Below are 24619 nucleotides of genomic sequence, written 5' to 3' on the forward strand. Positions count from 1 at the left end.
TAAGTCTCCTGGACGGCAAGTGGTTAAGTCTCCTGGACGGCAAGTGGTTAAGGGGGTAAGTCTCCTGGACGGCAAGTGGTTAAGGGGGTAAGTCTCCTGGACGGCAAGTGGTTAAGGGGATAAGTCTCCAGGACGGCAAGTGGTTAAGTCTTCTGGATGGCAAGTGGTTAAACCTTCTGGATGGCAAGTGGTTAAGGGGGTAAGTCTCCTGGACGGCAAGTGGTTAAGGGGGTAAGTCTCCTGGACGACAAGTGGTTAAGGGGGTAAGTCTCCTGGACGGCAAGTGGTTAAAGGGGTAAGTCTCCTGGACGGCAAGTGGTTAAGTCTTCTGGATGGCAAGTGGTTAAACCTTCTGGACGGCAAGTGGTTAAGGGGGTAAGTCTCCTGGACGGCAAGTGGTTAAGGGGGTAAGTCTCCTGGATGGCAAGTGGTTAAGGGGGTAAGTCTCCTGGACGGCAAGTGGTTAAGGGGGTAAGTCTCCTGGACGGCAATTGGTTAAGTCTTCTGGATGGCAAGTGGTTAAACCTTCTGGACGGCAAGTGGTTAAGGGGGTAAGTCTCCTGGACGGCAAGTGGTTAAGGGGGTAAGTCTCCTGGACGGCAAGTGGTTAAGGGGGTAAGTCTCCTGGACGGCAAGTGGTTAAGGGGGTAAGTCTCCTGGACGGCAAGTGGTTAAGTCTTCTGGATGGCAAGTGGTTAAACCTTCTGGACGGCAAGTGGTTAAGGGGGTAAGTCTCCTGGACGGCAAGTGGTTAAGTCTTCTGGATGGCAAGTGGTTAAACCTTCTGGACGGCAAGTGGTTAAGGGGGTAAGTCTCCTGGACGGCAAGTGGTTAAGGGGGTAAGTCTCCTGGACGGCAAGTGGTTAAGGGGGTAAGTCTCCTGGACGGCAAGTGGTTAAGGGGGTAAGTCTCCTGGACGGCAAGTGGTTAAGTCTTCTGGATGGCAAGTGGTTAAACCTTCTGGACGGCAAGTGGTTAAGGGGGTAAGTCTCCTGGACGGCAAGTGGTTAAGTCTTCTGGATGGCAAGTGGTTAAGGGGGTGGGTCTTCTAGATGCCAAGTGGTTAAGGGGGTAAGTCTGGACAGCAAGTGGTTAAGGGGGTAAGTCTTCTGGACGGCAAGTGGTTAAGGGGGTAAGTCTTCTGGACGGCAAGTGGTTAAGGGGGTGGGTCTTCTAGATGCCAAGTGGTTAAGGGGGTAAGTCTGGACGGCAAGTGGTTAAAGGGGTAAGTCTTCTGGACGGCAAGTGGTTAAGGGGGTAAGTCTCCTGGACGGCAAGTGGTTAAGTCTTCTGGATGGCAAGTGGTTAAGGGGGTGGGTCTTCTAGATGCCAAGTGGTTAAGGGGGTAAGTCTGGACGGCAAGTGGTTAAAGGGGTAAGTCTCCTGGACGGCAAGTGGTTAAGGGGGTAAGTCTCCTGGACGGCAAGTGGTTAAGTCTTCTGGATGGCAAGTGGTTAAGGGGGTGGGTCTTCTAGATGCCAAGTGGTTAAGGGGGTAAGTCTTCTGGACGGCAAGTGGTTAATGACTTCTATCTTCCCTGTCCAGATGATATGTGATAACAGTATTATGCTATGACTAGCTTAGCTGTCACCACACCGAAAAGAAAAATGCACATGCGCCGTGTGACGGCAGTGTCCTCCAATCCACGTTCACTTCCTGTGTAAACGGCGTGTTGTGCTTCCGGTGATCTGTGTGTCGGTTTGTTGCTTCCTAGCGGTGTCGTTGGGCTATTGTCATCGAGTATGGCTGCCGCGGGCCCAGAGTCCTCCCTCTCTGGGGCTCTGGTAACCCAAGACCAGGCTTCCAGTGCTGTAGCTGTGCCGACACCGGAGGACGTAGAGAACAAGAAGCCAAAGAAGAAGGTGCTGAGCGAGGAGACGTACATAGAGGTGAGAGGGGCAGCATGGAGCTGGGATGTACTACAAGCTGTACAATGCACATTCAGGTACTGAGTGATCCAGAGGGATACGACTGCTGAATTCAGGGTGACATGTTGATTCTGGATAGACTCTTTTCCTATTCACTCCCCACTAATATTTTAAGTGGATCCATAGCTAAATGTAAATATCAGCAGGCATGCTTTGCATTGCAGAAGATCCATGTCATGTCACTTGTGCAATAAGACACACTTACCTGCCTGCTTCCAATGAACATACACTGAGCTGCGCATGCACAACTTGACGCTCATTCCCCATACACACCAGCGGTGGTGGAATGACTGATTCCTGTGCACATGCATGGGATGACATCATTCCCCATCAGCCAATCAAGAGGCTGAAAACCTGACATCTGGAAGTAGCCTGGGGAAAAGATGACAGCGGTTGGTGAGGGATGTAAATGTTGCATCGCTGGAAGGTGTTTTGCAGAGTTTAGTTCTGCTTTGTTTTTTCCTGCGGTGCCCCATCCCCCCCAATTGCCTGCCGAAGACCTAAAGCTCACCACACACATTACAATCAGGTCGTGCAATCTCCTTTAGATCTACCAACAAATATTTAGTTCAAGGGCCTGTGGGGTTGGATACAGACTGATTGCATAGTTTATAGAAGTCCTCATATTACATCGCTTTGACAGATCTAAGACTGAGTGTATGGTTAGAATGTAATGTGTATGGTGAAGCTAGACGTTCTATGTAAGCCTTACCCTCTTATAGTATAACTAAAGGTGAAACTCTTTTTACGTTTGGATAGAGAAGAGAGGGATTAGAACATCTGTAAGGTTTTTATTGCTTCCTATTCCCCATTATGGATTTTCACCCACTCTATTTCTCCTCTTTACTGTTATCATTGAAAGTGAAAGGAAAGCCTGAATTTTGGGTTGTCCCCAGAAATGTAATATATGGAAATTCTTCCAATGGGGCACTAGTGTGTGGAAACCCGGGATTCCCTCAAATTGAAGGGATTTCCTCTCACTTCCTGTTTTGGCTATGGGACAGGAAGTCAAGGGAAATCTCCCCAATGGTACACAAATGGCAAAAATAAACCTGTTAGGGGTTATAACCCTTGCTTACGCTATTCAAAATGAAAAGAAAAAAAGTTTTGCCTTTAGTTATACTTTAAGGGGACAGTGCTAATTTTCAGGTTCCACAGTTACCAGTGAACGGTGTCCAGGATTTTTCCAGCCCTGCTGCAAGGGCAGTGTTGAGCAATGTGATAAATGTTGAGGAAATGGTCAGTTGTTGAGGATATGGTCACTTGTTCATTGCAGAAGGGAGTATTTACTGTCCAAAGCTGATTGGCCTGTTCTGTCTAAACACACCTTTGGCATAGACTACATTATTTAATTATTTCAGGTACTTATATAGCGCTGTCAATTTTACGCAGCGGTTTACACATATATATTGTACATTCACATCAGTCCCTAACCCTCAAGGGGTGTACAATCTCAGGTCCCTATTCATACATTCACATATTAGCGCCAATTTAGACAGGATTCAATTAACCTACCAGCATGTCTTTGGAGTGTGGGAGGAAACCGAAGTACCCAGAGAAAACCCACGCAGGCACAGGGAGAACATGCAAACTCCAGGCAGGTGGTGCCGTGGCTGGGATTCGAACCAACGTCCCTAGTACTGCCAGGCAGAAGTGCTAACCATTTAGCCACTGTGCTGCCACATTACCCATTAGTTTATTCAGCGTTGGGTGGCCTTTACTGAAGAACTCCCACTTCATTTCTTTCATTGTTCTGTCCCGTAGGGGACAAAATACATATAGTATTGTTCTTGTTCCTGGACGTTTTGTAAACCTGGCTACAAGGTTGTACGGGGTTGACCCCCTACCCCCATGGCTGACAATGTAATTGACAAGGAAATGGCATCTTGATAACTGCCGCTTATCTTTGGCTCCCATCACTTGCCATAGACAATTGGCAGCAGGAGGAATGCATGGGGGGGGGGTGTCATATGTCAGTGGTCCTTCTGCATTTCTCTTGCCTATGCTTATAAACCAGACAAGGGATGATTATTAAACAGCCATGTCCTTGCTAGCTACATTGTTGGTTGGCTGTGGAGAGAGGCGTGACATCTTATATGACCTAGTAGCTGGGCTTACAAAGCACAAAGAAAATGGGATACAGTACTAGGGGTATTTTGCCTCCTGGGGCAGAACACTGAAACAAATTTGAACTGAGAGCTCCTCTTTAATGGTTTGGACCTTCCAGAGTGATGAAGATATTTAGCACCCAGTCAGGTAACGTTTCCCTGGAACCCATTGTCCCCTCTGTTACTGTGACACCTCTTTTTGTGCTTTGTCAATTAATGGAATCTTTTCTATACAATAATTGTGAATGTCAGCAGATGGTTGAAGATTTTTGTCAAGCTAGAAAGTTACGTAGCTTCAAGAATGATCACTTGGTGTCAGAGAATGGTCTGTCTTGGCTTGGCTAGTTTTCATGTACCGTAGGTAAAATGAAGCAAGGTTAATTTAGTCATTATTGTTTGTTTATATTCCCTATAGAATCTGCAGAAAATCATCCAGAGAGATTTCTTTCCTGATGTAGAAAAGCTGCGGGCTCAGAAGGAATACTTAGAGGCAGAAGAGTCTGGAGATCTTGAGAAGATGAGGCAGATAGCTATTAAGTTTGGGACATCGGGCAAGTTGTCTAGAGAGACTCCGTTGCCTTGTAAGTAAATCTGACAAGCCGTAGTAGGTATAACCAGAACATCTATGAACTCTTTAGCAGGCCACACAAACATAATGATATGATCATTCTAAGAGGTGATTAATGTGGTTGTAAACCCTTACATATACCCAGTGAGGTGGCTAGGCTCAGATGATACACAGAGATGACGCAAATCCTACATTAGTTGTACCCGTGTATCTGCAACCATATCTTCTGTAGAGCATTTCAAAACACAGAGATCAAAGAATTTTTCTCATCTCCAGCAAGCAGAGAGTGGTGACCTGTTGTCACACACTACAGAGCTCCAGTGAAACCTGAAATATCAGTGAGGGAAGAGACAATCCCCCTCTACACTAACATAGGGAAATATACAGACATGAGGCTGTCAGCCATCTGCTGTGTGCTGGAAGGGGGACACGTTTCCCGGGAGGCTGTTGTGTCGGCTTAGAATTTTATCAATGAATCATATTCAGATAGTAGAACGTAGAGAGACCAGATAGAAATGACACTCAGTGCTCTGTGTAGAGGCAAATACAGACTATAGAGAGAAATACTTTGTCATTTTTCATGTCTGAGGTTCAAAACTACTTTAAATGTTTTGATTAAATCTGACAAATATTGATCTTTTTCGGTACTTGATTCATTTTGACTTATTTTGGAAAATATTTGACATATGAACTCGCCAGAAAACTCTGGGGGTTTTAATTCAGGGTCCTGCAGGATCTGGTGCTCCGGTCTTCTCTACTTCACTGGAATGTGGGTGGCCACTCCACATCTTCGTGTACCGTGCAGGACCAACAGTGACTGCTGGTCTTGCATTGTATGCATTATTTATGCCAGTTTGAAGAGAGGCATCAAGACCGGTACACTATAAAAAACAAGGCATCGGATACATTTTTTCAATAATTTTTAAATATCTTACATTTAGCTTTAATGGAAGTTTTATGTGTGCCATTTTAGCTGGAATAAACTATTTTTAGTTTAAAAATTATTAAACTATTAAAAATTATAATTTTTACAGCATCTAGCTTTCAATTGACTTTTATCATTAAAAGGCAAATGTTTTCATATGGGGGGGGGGGGGGGGGCACACATTTTCCTTTGATGCCTTGTTGTGTGGTTTTGATATCTGTTTGATCTGGTCATCTAATTATTTATTTATTTTAGGTACTTATATAGCTCTGTCAATTTACGCAGCACTTTACATATATATTGTTCATTCACATCAGTCCCTACCCCTCAAGGGGCGTACAATCTAAGGTCCCTAACTTACATTCATACATACTACGGCCAATTTGGACAGGAATCAATTAATCTACCAGCATGTCTTTGGAGTGTGGGAGGAAACTGGAGTACCCGGAGGAAACCCACGCAGGCACAGGGAAAACATGCAAACTCCAGGCAGGTGGTGTCGTGGTTGGGATTCGAACAAACGTCCCTAGTACTGCCAGGCGGAAGTGCTAACCATTTAGCCACTGTGCTGCCCATCTTGGCTGTCAATCAGATATTTGAATGTATGCATGAACCGAATTACAGAATAAATATTAATGCCATTGTAGGGAAATTTAAACATGAGTTGTTGCATCTTTGTATTATCAAAGATAAAAAACAGGATGTGCTCATACCACGGTAAATGGTATCCTATTGTTTTCCTGTCCCTTCATCCTTAGTTTGATTGGGACTTAGATCATTTTATTTATGGTAATTGTCTGCCATATTAGTGAAATGTATTAGTGATTGTAATATATATTTCTTTTTTATGGTCTGGACTAAAAAAAGAGTAAAAATGAAAAACAATTATATATTTTTAGGTTAAAAATGAAATATTGTATATGATTATTTGATAGTGTTCAGTCCAGCTAGAAAGTGGTGCTTTGGGCTCCTTTCTCACACCAGCAGATGAGTCCGAGTCAATGACTGTCAGACAGCTCAGTTTAAGGTTTCAGTGACAGAAAACAAGCAAAAAGGCAGAGCAGACTCTTTGGCCAACCCATCACACGAATTTAGTTGTATTTTGTTTTTAAAATAATAGAAAGTATAAATGTTTTAATTAATTTTGGACAATCTAAAAAATGTGTGTGGTGCATCTTGCTTATGTGTTGTGTTCAATCTTTAGATGTTACACCTGCCACCTTTGAAACACCTGCTGGTATTCCTGGTACACCTTTGGCTGCAAAGCACAGAACAGGAGATGAAGGTAAGACAGCCTTAAGCTCTATTCTCATGTACTGTCTAATTACCATGGTCCCCATCTCCTGACCTGCGCCATAGAATCTACTTGCCTGTCTCACCGGACTGTTGGATGTGTGGACATTTGCAGAATTCCATGCTCCACATTTGGTGGGCATGTACCACAATACAAAGTTTCTGGTCACGCATTATCCGCATCTGTGACTCTGTTGCTAAGTCACACACTCTCCTATCCCCATCCATTGCCCTTCTCTCTCTCGTACCAGACTCCATCTTCACAGATAAAAAGGGTTTACTATGCTTCTTTCTAATAGCTGCCAGAAATGTAATAGCCAGGCATTGAAAGTCTTTGGCTTGTTAAACTAACTCGCATACAACGTCTGGAAGAGCTGTTGGCACAACATCACAATACATTTTCTATATTCATGGCTACTTGGCGTATCTGGATATTCTTTTTGGACTCGCCTTTGTTCCCAGTCATTTTCTCCTGACTGAAACCTTCAGCAATAGGTTTGAGCAAGGCCTTTCCCATACCTACACCCACAGTCCCTCTCCCTCCCTTTTTTCTGTCTCTTCTTCATTACGAGCCCATTGTTTAGTCCGTTTAACTTCACCTTTGAATTACTAAGTCGAACTGGCAACAGCCCTCTCTTAGGGAAGAACCACATCACTATGTTTTTATTTGCCAAACACAGTACTCCAGACCCACTTGGAGACCCCTGTGACACAAGCAATATGTGACTTTAAACCTCCACAGGTCCTTGACAAAAGATCTTTGTCAGATACACTTTGTTACTTATGTAATCTCAGGTTGTTCAGTCCTCCTATTGTAAAAAAACAAAAAATGAAACTATTTCTTCTATTCCTGGGACCACGAGCTGTGGAGGATCTGTTTTAAGAAATGCACACACAGCAAAGGCAGTTTTCTTCTACGCAAGTGTTTTCTGACTTCTCCATGACAGAGAGTCATGCGTCCCTTGGGAAGTTGACATCTTCACCAGATGTTAGGGCACGTGGTGTGTTTCTTCACTGAGGGAAGGTATGACACATGGAGATTCCATTTGATGCAGTTTGAAGTTTCCTTGTGGGTGTTGGACTTTTTGACACTATTTCCATGAACTGTTTATTTGATCCACTTTTATTTTTATTGTATTGCACTCTGTTTTAGTTAGTGTGACATATTGTTTATTAAGATATTTCTATGTATGTTATCCCTCCTACTGCCTTTTTTGTTTTTATTCCAGGAATTGACTTAATGAAGTTTTTCCTGTGTCTGTACATTTATAACTGAAATGAATAAACTTTATCCTAAAAAAAAATACGGTCAGAGTAACAGAATGTCAAACAACAAAACGGAAAAATTCCCAGCTCTAACTTGCCAGCCAGCCTGCAAACAAACTGAATTTACCTGTCTAGCAGTATGCGTTAAAAACAGGGGTTTAGTTAGCACACATTTGCAAATACATGCGTAAGCTACAGAGCCTCGTCACGGCATCCCAGTATTCTGTAGTTCCTAACTCTACAAATTTTGAGAGCTCCCATAGTAGAGGCACATGTATTTAATGGATAGACCAAGGGCAGATGGACCTGAGGGAGCTCACCCCTCCTTAAAGGTACAGGAGCGCACTGGACACCCAGCATGTAGCACAATGGCAGCTAGGGTGTACCGTGCGCCCTCTCGACCAGCAATTCAACAGTACAAAAAATGGTCACTGCCCCAGTCTATAACTGGCCTTCACAGCAAGGAGCACATGGACGGGCGACGCATGTCAAACAACAAAACAGAAAAATTCCCAGCTCCAACTTGCCAGCCAGCTTGCAAATTTTTTTATTTGCAGATGTTTGCGAACTAAACCCCTGTTTTTAACGCATACTACTAGACAGGTAAATTTGGTTTGTTTGGAGGCTGGCTGGCAAGTTAGAGCTGGGAATTTTTCTGTTTTGTTGTTTGACATGCGTCGCCCATCCATGTGCTCCTTGCTGTGAAGGCCAGTTATAGACTGGGGCAGTGACTGTTTTTGTAACAGTAACAGAATCCTAAAAAAAGTTATAAGCTTTTCTCACTGTCTCTTGAGGGGGGAAAAAAACATTTTGGCTGAAATCCCACTTTAAGTTTTACGTTTTGTCAGATGATAAAATGTAAGATTTTTACTGATTAAGGAAAAAGTTACCCAGAACTAATGTTTCAGTATTAGGTGGATATCATTGTTTTGGAGCCCATACTGCCGGCCTATAGCTCTTTGGAACTTAACTCAATAAGATTTGGAGTTACTGTATGTCTTTTAGAACTTACTGCCTTTATGATGAAAGGTATTTAGTATTTCCCATCCGTGAAGTTTAAAAGACCAGCTGGTGGGGGGGGGGGGGGGGCATAATTATCTTATTTGACTAAAAGCCAAATTAGGTGTAGATGTATTGTATCTGTTCCACTTTTTTATAGGCCTATGCATTCACTGTGCTGTACCACTTTGGCATACAACCAATAGTTAAATCTCAATTTCAGGTTTCGCTTTTAATGTTTGTGTATTGGTGCATATTCAGTTACATACCTATACTACATATAAAGCTTATGTAAATACTAATTGTACTTTTGCATTTTGCAGCAGAAGGCGAGAAAACCGAAGAGGAAAGTCAGGAGCTTCCTAGCCTTGATAATTTTTTAGCAAAACACACTAGTGAGGACAATGCTTCCTTTGAACAAATAATGGAAGTGGCAAAGGAGAAGGAGAAAGCACGAAATTCCTGGCTATATGAAGCTGAAGAAGAGTACAAACAGGCAAGATAATATTTATATTATCCTTTAATAGCTGATGCACAAGATGTACAATGTGTGCATGAATATTTATATTTTAAGTACTCTTGATTTCACATTTATGGCATATAGATTTTATAGACTGCATTACTTTCAGCATGGTGCTACAGTGGTTAGCATTGTTGTTTTACAAATTTGGAATCCTGGGTTTGAATTCCCAGGAGATCATATATATTTAGATTGTATGTTCTGATTTTTTGTTTTTCTCCAGGTTATTCACTTTCCAAATAATGTGCTAGTAGGATAAAATGCTTTTACCTAAACTGCCTATTATTGTGTACTGTTTGTGCTGGGACATTATATCGTAAGCTTTCCTAGAAATAGGGACTGATGTGACATTAAGCAAATCTTATCCTCACTTAAAACCATATTTAAAACTGCACTATGTTCAGTTGATATGGATACCTGGAGATATTGGCAGCATCATTTTATATGTAAATTCGAACATAACATGTAAATGTTAGGCTTTGTCCAGCCCTTCTACCTGCTTTACCATTCATCTTGGATCATTAATTGCATGTGGCTTCTTTGGCCATATGTAGGCTTGAGAGATGGGAAGGGCAAGATGCAACTACTTACAGAATAGTTGAGACTTGAATATAAATGTGTCAATCAACTATTGGTACACAGTATTCCTATGATTTTTCATTTTTTCATGATATACTTTGTTGCCCAGGTTTGTAACAGGTTTACACTAATTAAATTACTGTGTAATGGACTTTTCTGCTCTTTAGGTAATAGTTAGCTTTAATGGTAAACCTTTCTTGTCAGGAAGTAACTGCTTGTACACATGTATGTTTAATAAAAACAAATAGTGGCTGAAACTATATTCCAAAAAGGTAAACTGTATCTAAAGTTAATAAATCATTGTAACGTTCCTTTTCTCTCTTTCACTTTTTCCCCAGCGGTTTCAGAATAACCTGGCTCTCCCTTCTGCTGAATTGCAAGCCATAGAAAGTGGAAAAGCGGGTCTAGACACCTGGGAGTACAAAACGCATAACACCCTCATGTACTATCCTGCAGGTGTGTATTCTACGAAGCACTAACATTTTCACCAGTAGCATAGGTCATTGAAGCCATCAGCCTGTATTAACTGAGGTAGGCTAATAAAATATTTGAACTGAGAAAGTTTTATGATTTTCAGACAGAACTAAAATTATTCAAGTCCAATGCTGGGCAAAATGTTTTTTTCCCCCATGCAGTGGGGCTGTGCCTGCACTGCATGGGTCAACTGCTTGTTTTTTCTAGCGATGAGCACAAAGTTCATACTCGCCTTATCTGCCAACCCTCTGGGAAACTGCACTTCCCCATGGTCCAGCGGTGGACTGTTCATGTCTATGGATGGTCCTGACATCAGGAACAGTCCATTTTCAAGACCGCTGGAGCACGGGGATGCCAGGCCGGTCTTGTGCGGAGAGGATCGATGGGTCAGATAATTATATCTCTGATGTCCTCTCCCCCTAGAATAAAACGAGCAGTTAACCCATGTAGTACGGGCACAGCCCCACTGCACGGGGGTAAAATAACTGGCCAGAGTTCTGCTTTCAATTGAACTCCGGATGTTTTATATTTCACTTTGAATGGACTGGGGATAGTTAGAGCTAGACCATCTGTAATATTTTAATTCATCTCTATATCTTCATTGTAGTGGATTTTGTTTTGTTCTGGAGAGATTTTCCTAAACACTTCCCAGGGATCAGTGAAACCTGACAGGGTTCACTACTGTTCTTACTGCTGTTTGGTAGTTGGTTCTGACCCCTGCTCTAAAACCACTGGGGCTAAAAGTATGTACTTAGCCAAGTGGCACTGCTGGGAGGTATGTTGTGGCAGAGAAAGCCAAGCACTGTCTCCAGTGTTCAAACTGCAGCTGGTGCAGTGTACTCTCTTTTCAAGAATGTTTACATTGACCACCTAGGAACAGAACTGCTTGCTGTAGAATTTTGTGTTCAGAGCAGCTAAGTTTCAGTTGGTGGGCCTGTTTCTGCCCATACTATGGCATTGAAGGTAAGCCCCATGATTTTGTTTCACAATTACATGACAGTTTAAATTTTTGGGTTTTTTTGAGATGTGCAACGAGAGATCACTCAAACACTTGTAGGCAAAACAAACTAAACATTTAATTAGGAAATGACAGATAAAGAATAAAGACAACAAATGTAATAATATTAGAAAATGTTCCAAAAATACAGAGCTATAGTTAGCATATAGGTGCTCTTATAAGGGTCCCCGGCAATTTTCCAACAGCTTGGCAGATGATCAGGGCAGACACGTGCTTATCACAGTTCTGTTAAAGGACTAATTTTTTTACAATTTTACCTGTAGTATATATAGAGTAATGAGTAAGTAAGGACCAATGGTACAGTGAAGGAAATAAGTATTTGATCCCCTGCTGATTTTGAATGTTTGCCCACTCACAAAGAAATGATCAGTCTAAAAATCGAATGGTAGGTGTATTGTAACACTGAGAGACAGAATAGCAACAAAAAATTCTAAAGAAATGCATGTAACAAATTATGCACTGATTTTCATGTTCACGAGGGAAATAAGTATTTGATCCCCTATCATTCAGCAGGATTTTTGGCTACCAGGTGTCTTTCATACAGGTAAAAAGCTGAGATTAGAAGCAGTCTCTTAAAGGGAGTGCTGCTAATCTCATTTTGTTACCTGTATAAAAGACACCTGTCCACAGGAGCAATCAAACATTCAGATTCCAAACTCTCCACCATGGCAAAGACCAAAGAGCTGTCCAAGGATGTCAGGGACAAGATTGTAGACCTACACAAGGCTGGACTGGGCTACCAAACTATTGCCAAGCAGCTTGGTGAGAAGGTTGGTGCAATCATTCACAAATGGAAGAATCACAAAACAACTGTTAGTCTCCCTAGGTCTGGTGCACCATGCAAGATCTCACCTCGTGGAGTGTTAATGATCATGAGAACAGTGCGGAATCATCCCAGAACTACATGTGAGGATCTTGTCAATGATCTCCAGGCAGCTGGGACCACAGTCACCAAGAAAACAATTAGTAACACACTACACCGACAAGGATTGAAATCCTGCAGTGCCTGCAAGGTCCCTCTGCTCAAGAAAGCACATGTCCAGGCCCGTCTGAGGTTTGCCACTGAACATCTGAATGATGCAGAGGAGGACTGGTTGAAAGTGTGGTCAGATGAGACCAAAATCGAGCTCTTTGGCATCAACTCAACTAGCCATGTTTGGAGGAGGAGGAATGCGGCCTCTAATCCCAAGAACACCATCCCAACTGTCAAACGTGGTGGAAACATTCTGCTTTGGGGGTGTTTTTCTGCTAAGGGGACAGGACAACTGCACCGCATCAAAGGGATGATGGACGGGGCAATGTACCATCAAATCGTGGGTGAGAACTTTCTTCCCTCAGCCAGGGCATTGAAAATAGGTCGTGGATGGGTGTTCCAGCATGGCAATGACCCAAAACACACGGCCAAGGCAACAAAGGTGTGGCTCAAGAAGAAGCACATTAAGGTCCTGGAGTGGCCTAGCCAGTCTCAGACCTTAATCCGATTGAAAATCTGTGGAGGGAGCTGAAAGTTTGAGTTGCCAAACATCAGCCACCAAACCTTAATGACTTGGAGAGGATCTGCCAAGAGGAGTGGGCCAAAATCCCTCCTGAGATGTGTGCAAACCTGGTGGCCAACTACAGGAAATGTCTGACCTCTGTGATTGCCAACAAGTGATTTGCCCCCAAGTACTAAGTCATGTTTTGTGAAGGGGATCAAATACTTATTTCCTTCATGAACATGCAAATCAGTGCATAATTTGTTAGACATGCATTTCTTTTGAATTTTCTGTTGCTATTCTGTCTCTCAGTGTTACAATACACCTACCATTTGATTTTTAGACTGATCATTTATTTGTGAGTGGGCAAACATTCAAAATCAGCAGGGGATCAAATATTTATTTCCTTCACTGTAATTGTTTGGAAAGTGATATCACTTAGGAAGATAGCAAACATTTCCTTCAAGGACGTAGTGGCCTTGGCCATATGACCAATTTACATTGACATTGTGGTAAAACCATCCTTATATGGCCCCTTAACCAGTTTTTGAGGGAATTTTTATACATTGGTGAGCCACAATCAATGAAAAATGAATTTCTCCATCACATGCACATTTATGTTGGTAGTTTTCATAGAAACAATTGAGTGCTGTCCGTGATACTTTTTTTTATTTGCACTAACATACAATTTTGAGGACGAGCTTTCGGGGTATGTCCCCTTCTTCAGGGTCCAGACAGTACTACTTCACAAAGTTTTAGCAGAATGTTAAAAGAAATGTTAAAAGGGGGAGAAAAAAAAAACTGAAAACACACACAAACAAATGTACACAGCAATGGTTATAAAACTAGGGTTATACTAGAGATAAGACAGAGCAAAAGCAAAGACTCACCTCAAGAAAATAGTTTTCATAGAAAACTATAACATATTACGAAAGGATGATGCTTCCAAAATAGACACCTTGGATCTTTTAACAAAACACTAAGAAAGTATATTGACTATATGTACAGAGTCTGGAGTGATGAATGATTTTTGTATGCCAAAACAAAAGGTTCTTTACAGTAACATCTCTTACAGGTGTGCCAGATAATGATGTCATATTCAAGAAACCTCGGGAAGTGGTCCATAGAAACACACGTTTCCAAAAGGACCCATTTAGTCAAGCCTTAAGTAAGACACAGCTCCAGCAAGCAGCTGCCTTGAATGCACAAGTAAGACAATTTTTTCTTATTGTTTTTGTCTGCTTTCCTGGATTGTATTTGACTCAGTATTCAATAGGTGTTCTTTTCTGTGTACAGTATAAACAAGGGAAAGTTGGCCCTGATGGGAAGGAACTGATACCACAGGAATCCCCGAAAGTCAATGGCTTTGGATTTGTGGCCACTCCATCACCTGCTCCTGGTATGTACATAGAAAATTTATGTTGGTCTAGTCATAGAAAATTTGTACTTTTAGATAACCCAAACAGAACCTTAGTCCTAAACTAACAACAATATTTCATTGTTTTATCACAGGAGTTGATGAGTCCCCTTTAATGACTTGGGGTGAGGTTGAGAGCACTCCTTTTCGTTTAGATGGTTCCGAGACCCCTTATTTGGAAAAAGCACCTGGTCCATCATTTAAGGTAACCATATATCTTCTTTTTAACACGAAGGGGGAGATTTACTAATACTGGAGCACTCAGAATCTGGCGCAGCTGTGCATGGTAGCCAATCAGCTTCTAACTTCAGCTTGTTCAATTAAGCTCCCACGATAAAACCTGAAAACTGATTGGTTTCTTTGCAGAGCTGCACCAGATTTTGCACTCTCCAGTTTTAGCAAATCTCCCCAAAAGTGTTCTTCGTGTGCAGCAACAGGTGTGATGTGTTGCCAGTTGAAGAATAAGGAAAGGATAACTACTAACTAAGAATTATGTGTTGCTTTGACTCTGTCTCAAGTAATGATGCATACGGTTTGTAATAAATAGTATGTGATTTGGATTTAGTTTTGTAAATACCTTTTTTTTTAACCACTTGACAACTGGGCTATAGCTGAATGACAGCTACAGTGTGGTCGTCTAGTTCTGGGAGGGCGTCATATGATGTCCTTCAGAACTGCGCTTTCCATGCGCCCCTTGCGAGCTCTGTGATCGCTGTGTCCATTGGACACAGCTGATCACATGACATGGTAACGGGCCAATCACAGATCCCTTTTACCACATGATCAGCTGTGTCCAATGACACAGTTGATCACAATGTAAATACAATTGCCGGTTATAGGCTGCACTTTCCTCACGCTGTCACAACGTGAGGAAAGAGTGAAGCCAGTAATCAGCAAGTGTGTTTAAAGAAATCAGAGGCAGTTCAGTGCAGTCCCCGGCCCCAACATTGCCCATCAGTACTGCCAGTCAGTGTCAGTGACCTTTGGTGTCTAGCAGTGCTGCCTCATCAGTACTCATCAGCGCAACCTCATCCGTGCACATCAGTGAAGGAGAAAAGTTACCTGTTTGCAAAATTTTATAAGAGAAACTAATTAAAACATTTTTGGTCTTTTTTCGTTTGTTTAGAAAAAAATAAAAAAACCCAGTGGTGATTAAATACCACCAAAAGAAAGCTCTATATGTCTCAAACAAAATAACAATTTCATATGTGTAGAGTGTTGCACACAATAGTCATTCAAAGTACGACAGCACTGAAAATTGGTCTGGGCAGGAAGGGGGTGAAAATGCCCAGTAGGCAAGTGTGAAATTACTATTTTCCTAGTAGTCATGTGACCGCAGAACTCCAGGTCCTAAACAGCTTGGTGAGAGCCAACAGCACTGAAATCCTAGAGTAGCAACATTATCCTACTAGCAGCAATGCTGTAGGTATTGTCTAAGTCTCCTTCCTCCAGCTGCAGCAGCCACTGCCCAGGGCCCATGGCTGTGCAGTCACAATGGAAAAAAAAAAAAGGATTTGTTTTCTATTGCAAACAGTACACAGCATTAGTAAAGGCAGTGGCCAGGCAACATTTAAAGCTTGTAATACAAAAAGTGGAGCGCTAAAATTAAATAATCAATTGTAATTAAACATTATTTTGAGCACGGATTCTTTTGGGGGGAAGTTTTATTATAATTTATTATATAATTTTTGCACTGCATCTTTTGCATTTTTGTATTTGAGGTTGTGCATCTTTCACCTGTGCTAGCTGTTCTTATCACATGGTTTAATCCAAGCGCAGAATCATATTGGGCTTAACATTTAAAGCTTGGTTAGTAGAGAGCCTTTTTTTCTTTAGGTTTGTTGTTTGAGGCAAAATTGCAATGTGCTCTTTTAGTGATTTGATTTACGTATAATTAATAGGCGGTAATAGGGGAAAAGCCACCGCTAACCTGTTTATAAAGACATAAGTTCTGTGGCTGCTATCCTAAAACCCTGTCACTTACTGACTCCCTAATCTGGCATGAGTATGCAATTCAGGTAGTAACACTTCACTGGCTGCTTGACTACTGGGGCTGTTGATTCACCAAGAATTGCAACCAGTAATTAAGGAGTAAGAAGGAATATATTAGAGCCCTGTCACTTAATCTGACAAAGAGGAGTGAACTCTATGGGACACCACAGACTCCCCATCACAGCACAGGTCTGCATTTTATGATGTACGACACAGACTGGAGTAACACTGCAGTGGCCAGCAGATGGTGGCTAAGTATTGAATCAGGGACTTAGATGACAACCAGGATTCTGCACCTCCCAGGTTTGCAGTGGCAGTGTCCATAAATCTACTCTACCAGGCTCCCTCTAAATATGTTTGATCTGTTTTTCTTCTGACTTTGTGTATTGTTGGAAGCATGACACATCCACCTTATGTTTTCTGGTAAAGCACAGCTATATACATTTTACTACAATGCACAGTGTAGTGCATTGCGGTGCCACCTTAACGCCAACTAAGCACATGTAAATTAGATCGCTACAATGCACATATGTGTGTTACAGGCCGCTGCCTTGAAAGAAATATGCAATTCCGATAAAATGTACCTTGTGGAGCATGGGCTGCCTTATTACAATACAATTAATAACATTGTTCAACACATCCTGTAGCTTTATGATCTCAGGTAATGAGGAACAAGTCACTGCATTGCTGCAGACGTTTTGTACAGTACTCTACAGCAACAAAGGCTATTAACAATAAAGGAAAGTATTAAAATATCCAATAGTCAGAAAATTTCTATTACAATTATAATGGAAACTGTTGGCTTTGATTAGAATTGTGTTTATTACCATTTCTCAGGCATTTAGTGAAGTTTGAGACTTGAGGTCGGAAAATATGACCCACAAGGTATCCGCAGACATTAGAAAGCAGTCTTCGAATCTGTAGGGGCCCCAGCAGACACCCCTGGCCAAGCCTGGTCTAGGATAGAAAGCAGTCTTATCATGCTTGCCCTCTCACGTGTGTGGGCATTTTTAACATAATTAATAACAGCCTTTCCAATGATTTGATATTCTTATACTGTGTTATAATAGATTCTGGAACCTGGCCGCAGGGAGCGCTTGGGTCTGAAAATGGCCAATGAGGCAGCAGCAAAGAACAGAGCAAAAAAACAGGAAGCATTAAGAAAAGTGACAGAGAATCTAGCTAGGTAAGTGCAGACTCTATAATTACATTTAGGGTACTTATTTAATGTTTGTACCGTTTTATGCATTCTTTGACATTTATTTTTAAATATGTTTTCTTCCACAGCCTGACACCTAAAGGTCTGAGCCCGTCTATGTCTCCTGCTCTTCAGCGTTTGGTGAATAGGACGTCAAGTAAATATACTGATAAAGCTTTAAGAGCAAGTTACACCCCATCCCCTTCACATACAAGCTCGCATGCCTTTAAGACACCAGGAGGATCTCGTCTAACGCCCACTGTAACTCCCACTCCTGGAGCTGCTTCACGGACTCCTACTGTTCCTGATTCCACTACCATTACTGATAACCTGCTGCACTTACCCAAACGAAGAAAAGCATCCGATTTCTTCTGATTTTATAAAATAAACTGTAAATTATAGACTTATATAAATTGGCCTGAATTGGACAGCTATTGATTGTTATTTGACACACCGTCAAGATTAAGGAATTACAAAATATGTTTACATCTCTTTTTGGAGATTGTTTATATGAAAATGCTAATTTAATAGCAGCTATCATGTGTTTTGTTTTAATTATTATAATTTAAAGGTGGATCTGCACATAGTATAATTCTTAAATATGTTAAAGTGTCTCTAAACAATATCCTTATTTTCCCAAAAATAATCCATACACATCCACTAGCTCACAGGTGTCAGACTGGCAGCCCTCCAGCTGTTGCCAAACTACAAGTCCCATGAGGCATTGCAAGACTGACAGTTACAAGCATGACTCCCAAAGGCAGAGGTGTGATGGGACTTGTAGTTTTGCAACAGCTGGAGGGCTGCCAGTTTGACACCCCTGACTAACTTTAATGGCTCTGTAATCCATTTGTCATGAAAATGTTTGTTTTTTTTCCCTTTTTGTAACATCTGCTGTGAGTTGCAGAACCTCTCCTTTTCCAAACTTCTGTTTGGAATGAATAGTGAACTGCTCTATTCACATTACACATCCCATAGTCCACCTCAGGATGAAGCAAGCCTATCTTCCTACATTCAGTGGGACCATGGAGACTAAATGTAGTCACAAAAAAAAAAAAGGAATTTTGAGGAGGCTAAGAGCAACAGAAGGAACTTATGGTTAAGAAATGTTTATTTTTAAACCAGAGTTTAGGATCACTTTAAGAATTCAACAGATTTTTTTCTAGTCCATTTTAAATGATGTCAAGTAGTGTGTTGTGTTGTTGCAATAACCATTGTTTTACTTGAGCCTGCACTTTTACTGCTCAAAAAGCAATTTCTGATTTCTCCACATGGAACAAGTAATGCTTGAAAGTCCACAATCACTATCAATAAATGCATCAAACATATTTCAGATAAAAACAGAGCAACGTTTTTAGTATACAGTTCAAGTCTTAAACCTTCTTTACTATTTTTAATTTCTCCTGGTGATTTGTTAGGTTCTTTGACCTTGAGCTTTTAAAAGTAATCAGGCGTCTGCTATTACGTTTCTTGCCAGATAACCTTTTCCTTTGTGCCTTTTGAAACTAATTTCACTTTGTTACTTGGGAATTGACTTCAGGGCTAAGCACTGCCAACTAATGTCCAATGAACGTGGCCTTTGAGGGCGTTTCACTGGACAAAGAAAGGCAGTTGGGTGGGTTTAGTATTGACATCGTCTCAAGTAACAAAATGAAACTAGTTGCAGAAGGACATGGTTGGGTAGGTTCTGGCTAATAAAAGTGTGGAAGTTTCTTAGATAAACTGTATACAGTGAAGGAAATAGGTATTTGGTCCCTTGTTTATTTTGAATGTTTGCCCACTCACAAAGAAATTATCAGTTTAAAAATCGAATGGTAGGTGTATTGTAAAACTGAGAGACAGAATAGCAACAAAAAATTCAAAAGAAATGCATGTCTAACAAATGATGCACTGATTTGCATGTTCATGATGGAAATAAGTATTTGATCCCCTATCATTCAGCAGGATTTCTGGCTACCAGGTGTCTTTCATACAGGTAACAAGCTGAGATTTGAAGCAGTCTCTTAAAGGGAGTGCTGCTAATCTCATTTTGTTACCTGTATAAAAGACACTTGTCCACAGGAGCAATCAAACAATCAGATTCCAAACTATCTACCATGGCAAAGACCTAAGAGCTGTCCAAGGATGTCAGGGCCAAGATTGTAGACCTACACAAGGCTGGACTGGGCTCCAAAACTATCGCCAATGAGCTTGGTGAGAAGGTGACAACAGTTGGTGCAATCATTCACAAATGGAAGAAACACAAAACAACTGTCAGTCTCCCTAGGTCTGGTGCACCATGCAAGATCTCACCTCGTGGAGTGTCAATGATCATGGGAACAGTGAGGAATCCTCCCAGAACTACACGTGAGGATATTCTCAATGATCTCCAGGCAGCTGGGACCACAGTCACCAAAAAAACAATTGGTAACACACTGCGCCGACAAGGATTGAAATCCTGCAGTGCCCACAAGGTCCCTCTGCTCAAGAAAGCACATGTCCAGGCCTGTCTGAAGTTTGCTACTGAACATCTGAATGATGCGGAGGAGGACTGGTTGAAAGTGTTGTGGTCAGATGAGACCAAAATTGAACTCTTTGGCATCAACTCAACTCGCCGTGTTTGGAGGAGGAAGAATACTGCCTATGACCCCAAGAACACCATCCCAACTGTCAAACATGGTGGTGGAAACATTGTGCTTTGGGGGTGTTTTTCTGTTAAGGGGACAGGACAACTGCACCGCAGCAAAGACGATGGACGGGGCAATGTACAGTCAAATCTTGGGTGAGAACCTTCTTCCCTCAGCCAGGGCACTAAAAATGAGTCTTGGATGGGTGTTCCAGCATGACAATGACCCAAAACACACGGCCAAGGCAATAAAGGAGTGGCTCAAGAAGAAGCACATTAAGGTCCTGAAGTGGCCTAGTCAGTCTCCAGACCTTAATCCAACTGAAAATCTGTGGAGGGAGCTGAAAGTTCAAGTTGCCAAACGTCAGCCACCAAATCTTAATGACTTGGAGAGGATCTGCCAAGAGGAGTGGGCCAAAATCCCTCCTGAGATGTGTGCAAACCTGGAGGCCAACTACAGGAAACGTCTGACCTCTGTGATTGCCAACAAGTGATTTGCCACCAAGTACTAAGTCATGTTTTGAGAAGGGGATCAAATACTTATATCCCTCATGAACATGCAAATCAGTGCATCATTTGTTAGATATGCATTTCTATTGAATTTTTGTTGATATTCTGTCTCTCAGTGTTACAATACACCTACCATTCGATTTTTAGACTGATCATTTCTTTGTAAGTGGGCAAACATTCAAAATCAGCAGGGGATCAAATACTTATTTCCTTCACTGTATACACACACTTCTCTTTTACATGGCAGACATTCTGGTCAACTTAGTTCATTTTTTTTGTATCCACGTGTAAAATTTGAATCACTCTATATGCTCTATCTTCATTTTTATAGGGACGTTATTCAGATAACCAGATAAAGTTGCAATTTAATCATAACATGCTATTGAAAGAGAACTAACTACCCACTAGGGTAATCAGGATCTTAATTTAAACTGGTATGTTTCCATATCAATGATTTTAAAATGTAGCTTATTAATGCTATGGAAGATTCAGAACATCACTACCTATAAGGTGATACCCCAGTTTTGAGTGTAACACCCAAGAAATTATGGGGTGCTATGGAAGATTCAGAACATCATCACCTATAAAGTGATGCACCACTTTTGATTGCAGCAGAGAAGAAATTATGGGGTCAGACCACTAAGGCTTTTGAAATATTTTATTAAATGACATTTCCTTGGAAGATTCAGTATGAATGCATAAATAATGCATAGGACTGCAATAGTTATTTTTATGCATTAAATATTAATTTCTCTATCAAGAACCTTAAAGTGGTTGTATACCGCTGACATGAAAAATGAACAATGCATGTTTCTCTGTAGTGTGTACTTGTCTCAATCCAGAGAAGTAAGTGTCATTTCTCTCTGCTGCCTCCTTCCTCTGCATTCTGTCAATTCTGAGAAGTGTTATGGTAATTTCAATGCGGAAGTTCACAGGGGAGTAGGGGATGCCATTGGCTATCCCTGCTTCTTCTCTCTGTCTCTTCCCGAGCGGGTGTACGGCAACTTCAGAGTGAGGGAAGGGTTTGAGTTGCCTACACTTTATTTAGTTAGTATAGTCACGCTGTTCTACACTTGGCACGCACGCTGTCTTCTGTCCACTAGGGACAAAATCCTGCCTGTCCAGGAGGTGGTGAGAGACACTCTCGGTGAGCTGCTTAAGGTGCTTCACTTGGAAAGGAGCAGGGTTGGGCCGGAAAGGAGTGCCCATTTATGGAGGGGTTTCCACTTCCAGCCTCCTTAAAGGTACCAACGCTGCCCCCTTTTGGGGCTTGCTTGCTTTGCTCTGCTTTGCTTTCTGTACTCTGCTTGGCCATCTATCCTTCCACTCCCCTAGATTTTGCACTCTCTATTTTTGAAATAGGGCTGCAGATATCTAAAGGCTTACATGCTCTGCCTTGGCCTAGGTAGATAAGTAGTTTGTCAAGAACTAAGCATCTGTAAATACACAGCAGCCTTGTCCAGTTCCAGGGGCTGTAAAAACGCCCGTTTATGCGGTAAGACTCTGTGTATAGTTTCTAAGTCGCTTTATTTCACCCTATTATAAGTAAGTCATTTGTTTAACAAGCACAAGGGCTGTAAAAACGCCCAAAGTACTTTGCAGGTAGTTTTAAAGAAAAAGTTTTGAAAAGCACATTTGACCTCTTTTGTATATAACCAATAATAATAACATGATTTGTAAATATAAATTAATGACGTGCTATATGAAAGTAGCAGTTTTCCAATTAAAAATATTTCCAGCACATGCCCTGTGACTGGCACAGATTGACAGCCTCAGCTCTGTTCCTGTGTGAAATGGGTGTGTCCCTTTCCTGCAATCAGAACTCTTCTCACTAATATCTGAGCATGTAACTTCTGTTGCCTGCCCCTTGCTTTCTGAATGCTCAGACAAGCTGTATAAATTCTGCACTTTGACCGACTGTAGAGAAGATAGGGTTGTAGATAAACAGATACAATATATGGAGGAGGTTTTGTTTCATCTCTGTGTCACACCTGAGGCCAGTCACGTCACTGGGTATATGGAAAGGTTTACAACTTAAACATTTGTATTTTCTTGTGCAATAACTCCTCTGCAGCTTTAATGCCTTTTTATGATTTGTCAACAAACACCTTATGGAAATGCTCAATTATTTCCTTACAGTTGGCAAAATAATGTAAAAGTGTATAAAAACTACAAATAAATAATGCATAGAGTAAATTCAGCCATAAAGATAGTATTTAGTGAATGCTAATCATAAACATTGGTAGCTAACAAAAAAAAAAAGTGTTCTCTGATATATTTCAATAGAAGCATGAATAATGGATGTAGTTCTGCCTCGGCAATTCCACATAACAAGTCAAAGGCTTCTTTTTTTTTCCCCTAACATCATTTGTTCTAGAAGCTATGCATCTCCAATCAATGAGTGATTAGCTTTGCTGTCTTGAAGACACGCAGAAATGAAAAAAAACAGTAAGCATTTCTACAATTTTTTTTTTATCCTGACCTCTGTATGACAAAATAAAATATTAACTATTTCCTGTAGAAGGGTTGCCATGGAGATGTCAAAAACATAATTACTTCTAACAGAAAAAAAAAGATCAAATTGTTTTAACTTTGGCCAGTAGGATGAACTTGACAGTGTGGCGGCCTTACACATGGCTTCTGGCAATCTGGGATACCCAGCTGAACACTGACTTTGGGTCACAATAATTGTCATCTACTTAGGAACAAAATTATCATTTGTCCTGCAGGCTTCATAGATAGTCCTACATGAATAGATGCCTTCTTTAGCTTGTTTCCTGCATATAGAATGATGCGCACATGGTCGTAAGTTGTAAAGGAGGCTGTGAGGTTCTATTATGCTTTGAGATCATGCTGTTGTCTAAGGCTGGCCATACACTATACAATTTTCTGTCCAGGTTCTGCCCGATTTCCTTTAGATTTACCCTCAACTATGTAGTGCAAGGGCCTGCCTAATTGGATACAATTGAAAGTGTTGTTCGGTTTGACCTCCTATTCTGTTTTTGGTAAATCTAAACAAAAAAATCTCAAGAAATTTGGATAATATATGGCCAGTCTAAGTCATGCAATGCTGAGAAGTCATCTGTAGAGGAAAATGGGAAGGGGGTTGTTCTTTTCAAAATTATAAGTGGAATTGACAGACCATTAGTAGAACAAGCTGAGATAGGGTATAGAGGAAAACTCTGGGACAGAAGTACAGCATATCATCCCCCCCATAAAGTCATATCTTGCACTTCACCAGTTATATATTGTGGCTGTATTTTTTACCTATATTTTCACCTGGCGAGCTTGCTAACACTCTTTCTGTCCCAGGATTCAATGCTCATTAAATTGAAAACAATGTTCGTTCTGTAATCCAATGGTGCCACCAATGATTTTTGAAAATCGATAGTTTTCATAAATTTTCCAGCATGCTTGATAAACGAAATGGGGAGGAACCATGAAAATCGTCCGGCGCCATTGCCCCTCTAACAGAGCGAAAATCATCTGGTGCCATTGCCCCACTAACAGAGCGAAAATTGGCCGGTGCCATTGCCCCACTAACAGCGAAAATCGGCCGGTGCCATTGCCCCACTAACAGAGTGAAAATCGGCTGGTGCCATTGCCCCATTAACAGCGAAAATTGTCCGGTGCCATTGCCCCACTAACAGAGCGAAAATCGTCCGCTGCCATTGCCCCACTAACAGAGCGAAAATTGTCTGCTGCCATTGCCCCACTAACAGAGCGAAAATCGTCCGGTGCCAT

The 24619-nt window shown here is 41.4% G+C and overlaps 1 protein-coding gene across 1 annotated transcript; it reads left to right on the plus strand.

The window, feature by feature from the left end:
- The first annotated feature begins 1665 nt into the window (after positions 1-1665).
- On the plus strand, positions 1666-19101 carry ESS2 (ess-2 spliceosome associated protein). The gene is made up of 10 exons (XM_089653183.1): positions 1666-1889; positions 4452-4617; positions 6734-6814; positions 9411-9583; positions 10525-10642; positions 14229-14362; positions 14450-14552; positions 14666-14775; positions 17633-17748; positions 17850-19101. Exons 1-10 carry the CDS (start codon positions 1743-1745, stop codon positions 18133-18135), a joined length of 1434 nt encoding a protein of 477 aa, XP_089509309.1. The 5' UTR covers positions 1666-1742; the 3' UTR covers positions 18136-19101.
- The last annotated feature ends 5518 nt before the right edge of the window (positions 19102-24619 follow it).

Source organism: Staurois parvus, unplaced genomic scaffold (assembly GCF_062004578.1).
Source record: "Staurois parvus isolate SC_StPar_1 unplaced genomic scaffold, SC_StPar_1.0 ptg000704l, whole genome shotgun sequence".
In the NCBI taxonomy this organism is placed as follows: domain Eukaryota; kingdom Metazoa; phylum Chordata; class Amphibia; order Anura; family Ranidae; genus Staurois; species Staurois parvus.

Coding starts and splice junctions, on each gene's coding strand:
- ESS2 (XM_089653183.1), top strand. CDS start 1,743: ATGGCTGCCGCGGGCCCAGAGTCCTCCCTCTCTGGGGCTCTGGTAACC. Junction 6,815..9,410: donor GCACAGAACAGGAGATGAAG/GTAAGACAGCCT, acceptor TGCATTTTGCAG/CAGAAGGCGAGAAAACCGAA. Junction 14,776..17,632: donor CACCTGGTCCATCATTTAAG/GTAACCATATAT, acceptor GTGTTATAATAG/ATTCTGGAACCTGGCCGCAG.